This window comes from Carcharodon carcharias, chromosome 17 (assembly GCF_017639515.1).
Source record: "Carcharodon carcharias isolate sCarCar2 chromosome 17, sCarCar2.pri, whole genome shotgun sequence".
Lineage (NCBI taxonomy): Eukaryota > Metazoa > Chordata > Chondrichthyes > Lamniformes > Lamnidae > Carcharodon > Carcharodon carcharias.
This window is the reverse complement of record NC_054483.1, coordinates 26,318,317-26,330,908: the sequence shown is the minus strand read 5'-3', so window position 1 is coordinate 26,330,908 and position 12,592 is coordinate 26,318,317. Positions and strand designations below refer to the sequence as shown.

At 42.1% G+C, this 12,592-nt stretch overlaps 1 protein-coding gene across 1 annotated transcript in view; it reads right to left on the bottom strand.

The window, feature by feature from the left end:
- LOC121290046 (phosphatidylethanolamine-binding protein 4) overlaps positions 1-12,592 on the bottom strand; it is a 511,444-nt gene that overhangs the window by 146,792 nt on the left and 352,060 nt on the right. The window contains exon 5 of the mRNA XM_041210194.1: positions 7,116-7,161. Within this exon, the coding sequence (XP_041066128.1) occupies positions 7,116-7,161 (46 nt within the window). The remainder of the gene's footprint in view (positions 1-7,115; positions 7,162-12,592) is intronic.

Sequence of the window (12,592 nt, the reverse complement as noted above, 5' to 3'; positions counted from 1 at the left end):
GGAAGACATCAGCCAATGTAGAGTTTACCCCTGATCCTCATGAACTTTAATTTTCCTGGGGTTTCTTGGTGCCATAGTCAGCCAAATGCTGCCTTAATATTTACAGCAGTAACTCTCACCTCAACCATGGAAGTCAACTCTTTTGTCCAACTTTGGAGCAAGGCTGTAAGAAATCTGCAGTTGAGTGGTCGTGGTGGAATCCAAACTCAGTATCACTAAGTAAGTGCTGCTTGACAGTGCTGTTGATGACACCTTCCATCACTTGGCTAATCACCACCTTCATATATGGATATACGAAAATGGCAGATGTTGACAGTGACAACAAGAGACAGATGCCGATGGCCGTGATCGCTGAAGACTGACTGTTTGGAAGGGCATTAGAAGAGGTGAGCAGAAATGAAAAGCTCAGCTGGCTGAACAAGGGCCCAGAGAAACAAGGCCAGCAAATCGTGCATCTTCTCAGCTCATTGACTTCATCTGCAGCAAATGCAGGCGAGGCTGCCAGAAGAGTGACTCACATCAGGCAATACTTAACATCAAGTTGACCACCACAACGTAAACCACCGTGTTCCGAGACAGAAGGCTACCATGTGATTGGGTGGCAATTGGCCAGATTGGATTTGACCTGTTCTTCTTGTGGACAGGGCATACGTGGACAATTTTCCACATTGTAGAGTAGATGCCAGAGTTGGAGCTGTACAGGATAGCCTGGCCTAGAATTGTAGCTTGTTCTGGAGAACAGGTTTACAGCACTACATTTGGACTCATCGGCTTTTCTGTATCCAGTGCACTCAACCATTTCTTGATAACACGTGGAAATGGCATCTGTGATAGTGAGAACTTCAGAAGGGGGCTAAGGAAGATAGATCGCTCACTTGGCACTTCTGGCTGAAGATGCTGCGAACACTTCATGCCTGTTCTTTGCACTCACATGCTCTGTTTGCCATCACTGAGGAGGATGTGGGATGTTTATGGAGTTGTTTCCTCTTTTTAATTGTCCACCACCATTCACAAGTGGGTGTGGTGGGATTTTGAAGCTTTGATCTGATCCATTGATTTTGGTATCACTGAGCTCTGTATAAAGCATGTTCCTGCTGTTGTTCATCATGAATGCAGTGCTGTGTTGCAGCTTCACCATGTTGGTACACATTTTCAGAGTGCCTGGTGCCGTCCTGGCATACATACATTCATACTAACAAATGAGTTAGGAGCAGGAGTAGGCATTTTGGCCCCATGGCTGATTTGATTGAGGCCTTAACTCTATCTACCTGTCTACCCCCTATAATATCTGACTCCCTTGATAAACAAGAATCTATCTAACTCAGCTTTAAAAATATGCCTCCATTGCTCTGTGCGGAAAAGAACTCCACAAACTAATGACCGTCTGAGAGAAAAAAATTCTCCTCATCTCAATTGTAAATGAGAGACCCCTTATTTTTAAACCATATCCTCTCGTTCTAGTCTCTCCCACAAAGGGAAACATCCTCTTGGCATCCACCCTGTTATAAATGTTTCAGTGAGATCACCTCCCATTCTTCCAAATGTCACTGAGCATAGGCTCAACCCATCCAACATTTCCTCATAAGATAACCACCCCATCCCAGATATCAGTCAGTTGGACTCTCTCTGCACTGCTTCCAATGCAACTGTATCCTTTTTTAGATAAGGAGGCCAAAACTTTATAGAGTACTCCAGGTGTGGACTCACCAAAGCCCTGTAACAAAACTTCCCTACTTTTACACTCAATTCTCCTTGTAATAAACAATAACATTCCATTTGTGTGCTCTCGTACACTCGTTATTGAACCAGGGTTGATTCCCTGGCTTGATGGCAATGTTACAGTGAGGGATATGTCAGCCCATGAGGTTACTGATTGTGGCAGAATACAATTATGATGCTTCTGACAGCCCACAGAGCCTCATGGATGTGCAAATTTGAGCTACAGGATTTGTTCTGAATCCATCCCATCTAGCACAATGGCAATGCTATTCCATACAATGGACTGTGTCCTCAGTGTAAAAACAGAACTTTGCCTCCACAAGCCTAGGGAGAGGCTTGAGCCTTAATAAAGAAATTTGAATAAAAGCATTGAAAGACAATTCAATTAACAATGTCATGCTGTTGCCAAATACGTTTCCTTGTATTTTATCTGAATTTTTAATTTTGGTTATAGAAATTTCAGTAACCAATACAATGTGGCACCTGAAAATTATATTCACAAAGCATTCTCCCCGATTTGTGGGAACCCAGAGGTCAGAATTCAATTTGGCAAATTAACATGGTGAAACCTCATTCTGAATGTGGACCCAGGAATTTTTAATAGGGAAATGTTGACATAAAAAGGTATGACAACAAGAAGTATATTTGGGCAGACAGCAAATGCACATAGATGTTATGTTTATTGATAAGATAGGGATGGATATATTCAAAGGCAGCTTAGATATAGTTCCCAAGCGCTGAGGTTATGAAACTTGGATGTCATATTCTATAGGCTACAGGGGGAGGGAGAAGAATAGTATGCTGTTGGGAGGAGAAGCTGAGCAAATGGAATTTGTTTCTCCTTAGATTCCTCTCATGCACCCCAACAAGTAGTTTGAACTAAACTTTAGAAGCCAAATGCCTGTGTCTGATTTTTGATTACAGAGTGCTTGTGGCATGAGGTGATGGGGACTCAGGGGAAAGAGAATAGACAATAGCGCTGCAATTACCATATTTAAATTTTGCTGTGAATTGTAAATAATGTGTTAACATTTCAATATACATTTCTATAGTCTGATATTTTATTTAATAATAAATGAATTAATTTTCTCTAAAATTGTAATCAAAGAAATTGCCTACAAACTGTTTCGGTTATTGCACAACATGAGTTCTTCCCCGTGTTTCTTTCATATTTTGTTTTAATGAAACATGACACAAACAACGATTTCAATGTAATTGGCATTCATTTATGTACAAAGCTTGTTTTCAGTTTCATTAACGGAAGCATGATCATTGTAAGACTGCAGTGTTCTTATTCTTACTACTCCCAAATTGCTGATACACAAAAGCTTCTGTGCAAGCCTGATTTAAATGCAGTATTACGTCAAAAGTAATTGGGAGAGTGTTTCGTTAACAGTCAATAAAATGAAGTCAAACTAATTAGCCAAATGCACTAATTGTGACATCTTGTGGTAAATATGTACCCATTATCTTTCGGTGCAGGAAGAAACAGCTGGTCACCCTGCAGTAAATGTGTACCACTTCATGAGTCTGATTCGTCCTTTAGTTTATGAATACCATAGGTACAGTGCAGCAGGGCTTAGACAGAGGCTTGAAGCTATTTATGGGTTTATTCCAGACAATTAGGAAGTTCAAAAGAAGATCGCATATATATCATTGGCATTAGGCCGATGGTTAATACCCGGCTTTTTTTCATTTCATTCATTCACGGGATGTGGGCTTCGCTGGCTGGGGCAGAATTTATTGCCCATCCCTAGTTGCCTTTGAGAAGGTGGTGGTGAGCTGCCTTCTTGAACCACGGCAGTCCCTGTGGTGTAGGTACACCCACAGTACTCTTAGGAAGGGGATGCCATGATTTTGACCCAGCGTCAGTGAAGGAACAATGATATATTTCCAAGTCAGGATGGTGAGTGGCTTGGAGGGGAACTTCTAGGTGAGGTGTTCCAATCTATTTGCTGCCCTGTCCCTCTAAACGGTAGTAGTTGTGGGTTTGGAAGGTACTGTCGAAGGAGCACTGGTGAATTCCTGCATTGCATCTTGTAGATGGTACACACTGCTGCTACTGTGTATCGGTGGTGAAGGGAGTGAATGTTTATGGATGTGGTGCCAACCAAGCAGGCTACTTTGTCCTGGATGGTGTCAAGCTTGAGTGTTGTGGGAGCTGAACTCATCCAGGCAAGTGGGAAGTATTCCATCACACTCTTGAGTTATGCCTTGTAGATGGTGGACAGGCTTTGGGGAGTCAGGTGGTGAGTTACTCATTCCAGAATTCTTAGCCCCTGACTTGCTCTTTTAGCCATAGTATTTAAATGGCAACTCCAGTTCAGTTTCTGGTTAATGGTAATCCTCAGGATCTTGATAGTAGGGGATTCAGTGATGGTAATGCCATTGAACGTCAAGGGGCAATGGTTGGAGTCTCTCTTGTTGGAGATGGTCATTGCCTGACACATGTCTGGCGTGAATGTTAGTTGCCATTTGACATCCCAAGCCTGGATATTGCCCAGGTCTTGCTGGACGTAGATTGCTTCAGTATCTGAGGAGTCACGAGTGGTGCTGAACATTGTGCAATCACCAGCGAACATCCCCACTTCTGACCTTATGATGGAAGGAAGGTCATTGATGAAGCAGCTGAAGATGGTTGGGCCGAGGACAGTACCCTGGGGAACTCCTACAGTGATGCCCTGAAGCTGAGATGACTGACCTCCAACAACCAAAATCATCTTCCTTTGTGCTAGGTATGACTCCAATCAGTTCTCCCCCTGATTCCCACTGACTGCAATTTTGCTAGGGCTCCTTGATGCCACACTCGGTAAAATGCACCCTTGATGTCAAGGGCAGTCACTCTCACCTCACCTCGGGTGTTCAGCTCCTATGTCCATGTTTAAACCAAGGCTGTTTTGAGGTCAGGAGCTGAGTGGCCCTGGAGGAACCCAAACTGGGTTCCGCAGGTTATTCCTAAGCAAGTGCCGCTTGATAGCACTGCCGATGACCCCTTCCATTACTTCACTGATGATGGAGAGTAGACTGATGGGGCGGTAATTGGACTTGTCCTGTTTTTTGTGTACAGGACCTATCTGGGCAATTTTCTACATAGCCGGGTAGATGCAGTGTTTTAGCTGTACTGGAATAGCTTGGCTAGGGGCGTGGCAAGTTCTGGAGCACAAATCTTCAGTACTATTGCTGGAATATCGTCAGCCTTTGCAGTATCTAGTGCCTTCAGCCATTTCTTGATATCATGGGGAGTGAATCGAATTGGCTGAAGACTGGCATCTGTGATGCTGGGCACCTCCGGAGGAGACCGAGATGGATCGTCCACTCGGCACTTCTGGCTGAAGATTGTAGCAAATGCTTCAGCCGTATCTTTTGCACTAATGTGCTGGGCTCCTCCATCATTGAGGAAGGGGTTTTTTTGTGGAGTCTCCTCCTCCAGTGTGTTGTTTAATTGGCTGCCACCATTCACGATTGGATGTGGCAGGACTGCAGAGCTTAGATGTGATCCATTAATTGTGGGATCGCTTAGCTCTGTCTATCATTTGCTGCTTATACTGTTTGGCATGCAAGTAATCCTGTGTTATCGCTTCAGCAGGTATGCTTGGTGCTGCTCCTTGCATGCCTTCCTGCACTCTTCATTGAAACAGGGTTGACCCCCTGGCTTGATGGTAGTGGTAGAGTGGGGGTTACGCTGGACCATGAGGTTACAGATTGTGTTCCAATACAATTCTGCTACTGCTGATAGCCCAAAGTGCCTCATGAATGCCCAGTCTTGAATTGCTGGATCTGTTTGAAATCAACCCCATTTAGCATGGTGGTTGTGCCACACAACACAATGGAGGGTAACCTCAATGTGAAGGTGAGACTTCATCTCCATAACGACTGTGCTGGTCACTCCTATCGATGCTGTCATGGACAGATGCATCTGCAGCAGGCAGGTTGGTGAGGATGAGGTCAAGTATGTTTTTCCCTCTTGTTGGTTCCCTCACCACTTGCCACAGACCCAGTCTAGCAGCTATGTTATTTTGGACTTGGCCAGCTCAATCAGCAGTGGTGCTACTGAGCCATTCTTGGTGATGGACAGTGAAGTCCCCGACCCAGAGTACATTCTGCGCCCTTGCCACCCTCAGTGCTTCTTCCAAGTGGTGTTCAACATGGAGGTTCACTGATTCGTCTGAGGGATGGCACTATGTGGTAATCAGCAGGAGGTTTCCTTGACAATGTTTGACCTGATGGAATGAGATTTCATGGAGTCCAGAGTCAACGTTGAGGACTCCCAGGATAACTCCCTCCCAATTGTATACAACTGTGCCGCCACCTCTACTGGGTCTCTCCTGCCGGGGGGAGTCAGGACATACCCAGGGATGATGATGGTAGTGTCTGGGATATTATCTGTAAGATATGATTCTGTGAGGATGACTATGTCAGGCTTGCTGTTGCTTGACTAGTCTGTGAGACAGCTCTCTCAATTTTAGCACTAGCCCCCAAATGTTAGTGAAGAGGACTTTGCAGGGTCGACAGGGCTGCGACTGCCATTGTCTTTCCGGTATCTAGGTTGATGCCGGGTGGTCCGTCCGGTTTCATTCCTTTTTTGTGACTTTGTGGCAGTTTGATACAACTGAGTTGCCTGCTAAGCCATTTCAGAGGGCATTTAAGAGTCAACCACATTGCTGTGGGGCTAGAGTCACATGTAAGCCAGAACAGGTAAGGACAACAGGTTTACTTCCTTAAAGGACATTAGTGAACCAGGTGGATTTTTACAACAATCGACAATGGTTTCATGCTCATCATTAGACTTTTAATTCCAGGTTTTTATTGAATTCAAATTCCATCATCTGCCATAGTGGAATTCAAACCCTGGTCCCCAGTGCATTACCTTGGGTCTCTAGTCCAGCAACAATACCACAGCTTCATCGCATCCCCAGTTGTTGCATTCATTACAGCACTTAGAGAATGTGTTTCAGGAATACAAATGCTGTTAAATTTTGGTGCATTGGAAAAGGGCATTTTCAATATTCTTAATTTCACCTTTCCAAATACAATTGTACTTTTAATAGTCACAGAATTTGTTTTTAGTTTTATTCATGTGTAAAAGGAGCCATTCAGAAAGACTTTTGACAAGTAAAAGTGACCCGTGGGTATCTATAGCAAGGGAAAAAAAGCAGTGGGAGAATATACCTTTAAGATCAGTATGAACAGCCTTAGAAATTTTCTTTATTCTGTGAGAATTAATTAAGCACACCCCCTCTTCTGACTAAGTCACTGAGCAATACTTGTGTCACAGGACTGGAGGAGTGTTTGTGCCAGCCCTGCACTCTCAGCTGAAGGTGGATATGGAGGGGTGAGTGGCTGTGATGGGGGTTGAAAGCAGCACATGAAGGGAGTGGTGATCAACGAATGCTTACCTGAGAGTACTGTGCCGTGAATCATTCCAACCCGTAGATCTTTACCCTGTCAGTGGAAAATAAGAAGGATAAGAGGTACTCAATGAAAAAAATAGTGTTATGCAGCTTCAAGCATTAAATATCCATGCAGTTATTCAGATTTTTCCCACAATCTAACACTGAATTCCCTAACCCTGGATCAACTTTTGAGAAAGATGGTTTGTTGGTCTGGCTCACGACTAAGATAATCCTAACTATTGAGAACAGCTGCAGAGTAAAGCTCCATCTTTCCTGCCTCAGCAAAGGGACTAAATTCAACCCCAATTACCACTTCTAAATCCACCACTTCTCACATCAGCCATCCTTACAGCTCCTATGGCAACACTGGCAAACTGCAAGCACAAATTGGTACTGTGTACTGATACTAAGTGGTATCATGAAAGAATAAAGAAAAAAGATCTGGTTTCAGTCTGCTCTACTTAAGCCACATAGAATCCTTAAAATAAGAATGGAGCTCCTCTGGATTTAAATCCAAATCCCTGATGTGAAAGGATAATGAGCCAGCCACTAGTATCAGACAAACAAAAGAACCTTTAAACCAGAAGAATAATAAACAACAAGGGCAATGGGGACAAAGGTCTGATAATCTCATCCTTCTTGGTAACGTCAGCAAGTGTAAGCCCATTTATAAATTCATTCCAACAGGATCCATTCATGATGAGATCTGATGAAAGGTCACGAGCTGAAATGTGAACTCTGTTTCTCTCTCCACAAATGCTGCCGGACCTGCTGAGTATTACCTGCATGTTCTGTTTTTACAAGCAGGGTAGTTATTATTTCTTGTGATTCTGTGAAATGGATTTCAGTGAATTGGCAGCCCATTTTATATTTCTCCTGATTTTTATTCCCAATTACTTAACTAAACATCAGGAGAGATGTAAAACAGATGTTGATTTGCTATCACCCATTTTACACAATCACACACAATCAAGTTTATCCTGTCTTCAAAAAACATATAACTGGCAGTCATATTTAAACCCCAAAAACACTTTCATGCACACCTTTATAGATTCACTTGACATTTAGAAGTTATTTCTAAAAAGAAACAGTAACAATTCAAATTCAGCACAGAATGAGCAAGCAGTCAGCTACATTCTCCATCTCTCAGACTGCTAATCAAGATGGCCTTATTTGAAACATCAGTTCCATCCACCCTGAACTCCCAGACGAATGTTCCTGTAAAAGAACTGCAAATATCCATGAAGGTGCTGTAGCTTCACCTTTTATTTACAGTATGATAACAAGCAAGTTATATAGTAGAGTCAGGGCAATATGTGTGTTTGTGAGAGATTTGCTGGTTAATAACGTTCAGGTATGAACATAAAACTGTCATGTGTCATACTTTTGAGTGTGCAGATGTCTCAAAAATCAAAAGCAGCTCCATAACAGTTACGGAGAACTTTGTAGGTTCTTGATTTGTAAGGGGAAAGTGTTGACAAATAATACTATCGATGGAAAAAGCAAATAAGAACTGACATTTGCAGGGAGGGCATGAGGCAACGGAAACCCTTGGAAGGGCCACAGCTGTGATTTAACTTTCTGAGTGAGAGCACAGGTGGCGGGGGTGGGGGGGGGGAGACATTGCAAGTGAGGGAATGCATAGTAAAAATATAATGGTATGGCCCACTTAGGGCCTGCGGTTTCCTCTAGTTTATCCAGAAGCCTCAATAATCTAATGGACAAGATCATACTAAAAAGTTATGACTTTCTGTAAATGAATATGTGAATGAATATTCTAATGATGAAATCTGTCACAGGTGATCACAAACAATTGCAAGCATAGTAGAGAAAACATGTGTATTATATTTATCCTGCTGGAAAAATCACAGTGGGTATGTGGCATTTCCCATGGGATACACGTAGCACACAGGAGGAACTTCCTCTTGTACTTTGGTTTCAAACACCTTCTGCAGCAACATGATCTCATAATGTAACTTTTATTTCTGAACAATGGGTAGGCAGTGATATTGTATTTTTTAATTGAAAATGTGTATCTGTGTGCAGATTAAACACAAGGATGCATGTTATAGCCAACAATTAATGTTAATAGTAGTTAATGCTTCGTTGGTTTATATGATTTTCCTCTATCTGTGACCTTAATAAAGCCATTTGACCTATTTAACTGCACCACAATGGCACACATAGCAATGTCATTTTGAGAGCACGCAGTACTCATCTCTAAATGTTGACAACAGTTATTTGTTGGCTTATAAGTGTTTCCATGTATCTCCTTATTTAAGCACACACAAATTTGTGTTGAAACCAATCTCTGGGTATGTATAATGTACGACATTTCCTTTAAAAGACTTCTGGAGGGAAATAAATGAAGCTGAATAACCTGGGGTAGGAAGTAAATTCCCCTATCATTTCTACAGAGATCTAGCGTCACATTTCTCAGGTTACGTACAGTCAAGTGTACAGAAACAAATCAGTCAGTTGCAAGACTGCCCTTTTCCCAAAGGGACGAGTCCAGATAGAAATGGCAATAATTTTTTTAAGTTCCAACTAAAATTGATCTGAACAATCTTGGCTTCATTCTGAGTGGGCACAAGCCCACTGTACAAAGCTACTCAGAAACCTGGCATAACTCAGCTAATTCTGTCATTTCATTGAGTGCTTAATCACTCTCAAATCTTTGTCCTTTCCAGCTTTTGCTCATGCACACCCATACAGTGTGCATATGCTTTAATTTGAATATTTTGTCCAACATTTATCATTTATTATTTCCTCAACCCATGCCTTAATTTGTCCAGATCCTTTGGAATGCTATCAATATCCTCTATAGTTGTTAGCTAGCCACATAGGGTTGATACTCAGCACGTTGTATTTTTAGAACAACTTCCGACAAAGAATAACAGGTATGTAATCAAGGTCCTTTCTCCTTCCAAAACCGCCCGATTCTATCTGCACGACTTAAACAAGAATTGAGTCATAGGAACAAATGTGACAAGTTGTAATTTCAGTTAATGTTAAAAATTCCAATTTCTAAACTATACTTACTACCATACTTTATATATCCATAAACAACCATTAAGTACAAACAGCATCACAAAGAAGTTTTTCCTCTGTTATGGAGGATGAACAAATACCCCTATAACTTTGACAAGTATGCCACATAGGACTGAAACTATGACAGAAATACTTAAAGAGATCACTGTTTTGGGGTGAGAAGTTGAGCTGTTTATTTTTGGTACACTGAAGGAAAAGCTGGTCATTATTTGTTTTTAACTGCATTGTCATGATGTTGCGTGCTAGACAGGGCTCTGTGAGGAAAAAGAAGGCACCAAATGCTTAAATAGAAATAAGATTTGCATACATCCAAGCTTTGTACAAATAGGTTGAACTATACAACTCAGTAAAAGGTTAAATGTTCGATCCTAGAATCAACAATGATTCGTTTGCCATGGCACATGAATGGTGTGCTGTGAAAGAGAAAAATATGTACTTTGAATTTGCGAATCCTGAAGCCCAAACAAGAGCTTTTCAAAAAAGTTGTAGCAATCTTTTAATGAAGATGAGAGATAGGGTATGTAGAACAGCACAAAAGGTGTTATGTGAAACCTCTGTGAAAATTTAAACAGGCAAAAACAGGCGATTTTCAATTCAGCCGGAATATGGTAATAACAGTATAATACGTGGAACAAAAGAACTCAGGGTCAAACAGAATGCCAAGGATGCTTACCACTGGATTTAGCTAGGGAGATTAATAGGTTTCATAATTATAACAGTATTCTATTTAAGAAATACGTTAACACTGAATTGCAGTGTGACTGCAATCAAAAAGTTCACAAATATACTAAGTAAGCAGGTTAAAAATTTGCAAACATTGAACTGAAAATGACCTGAAAGGTTAACTATGTTTCTGTCCACAAATGCTACCTGGCCTGCTGGGTGTTGTCAGTAAATTCGGTATTTCAAGGGCGATGAGGAGGATGAGGATGTTGGAAATGGGGCTTTAGAAGAGTGGAAGGGAGATATGGCGAATTGGTGATGGGGACAGCGTTGTGAACCTAAGAGCCCCTAGTCAAGAATCTCCAAACTGGCATCACCGCAATACACAAAGTCGAAGATGAAAAAAAATCAACGTATAAGCCCTAAAGCAGTCCAGCCGAAGAGAGTGATCCCAAGTGCAGTTCACGAGCAATCTGTAAAATCCTCACACATCTAATTTCAGAATAGTGAGATCCAATTAAGTTATCTAAACAAGACTCCTGTGTCCATACCTTTGGGTCACCAGGACTGGTTCACCGAAAATGATGCAGAACTGTGTGACCTCCTGGAACAAAAACGAGCAGCTCTCATTGCCTGGCAGAAGAACCCAAGGTCGTAAGTTAAGAAGGCAGCATTCCAACAGCTGAAGATTGACACCCAAAGACAAATCTGGAAGATAAAGGACAAACGCTGGGAAGAGAAAACAAAAACAGAATTACCTGGAAAAACTCAGCAGGTCTGGCAGCATCGGCGGAGAAGAAAAGAGTTGACGTTTCGAGTCCTCATGACCCTTCGACAGAACTTGAGTTCGAGTCCAGGAAAGAGCTGAAATATAAGCTGGTTTAAGGTGTGTGTGTGGGGGGCGGAGAGATAGAGAGACAGAGAGGTGGAGGGGGTTGGTGTGGTTGTAGCGACAAACAAGCAGTGATAGAAGCAGAATATCAAAAGATGTCAACAACAATAGTACAATAGAACACATAGGTGTTAAAGATAAAGTTGGTGATATTATCTAAACGAATGTGCTAATTAAGAATGGATGGTAGGGCACTCAAGGTATAGCTCTAGTGGGTTTTTTTTTTTTATTTTATATAATGGAAATAGGTGGGAAAAGGAAAATCTTTATAATTTATTGGGAAAAAAAAAAGAGAAGGGGGAAACAGAAAGGGGGTGGGGATGGGGGAGGGGGGGGGGGGGATGACATCTTTTGATATTCTGCTTCTATCACTGCTTGTTTGTCGCTACAACCACACCAACCCCCTCCACCTCTCTGTCTCTCTATCTCTCCGCCCCCCACACACACACCTTAAACCAGCTTATATTTCAGCTCTTTCCTGGACTCGAACTCAAATTCTGTCGAAGGGTCATGAGGACTCGAAACGTCAACTCTTTTCTTCTCCGCCGATGCTGCCAGACCTGCTGAGTTTTTCCAGGTAATTCTGTTTTTGTTTTGGATTTCCAGCATCCGCAGTTTTTTTGTTTTTATCGCTGGGAAGAGAAAGCCTGACAGATCCAACAGTATGCTGACTGTCATGACATATGTTTCTTTTTTCAAGCCACCAGGGCCATCCATAGACCAGGGTCAAATAGACAAAATCCCCTTCACTCACAGGATGATGCCTCTCTCTCCTCAAGGATGGCAACGCCATAAGTCAACACTGCAAAAGAACATTTCTATTGACTCCACAATCATAAATCCACTGTGGCAGTTGATATTCTCCAGGCTATCC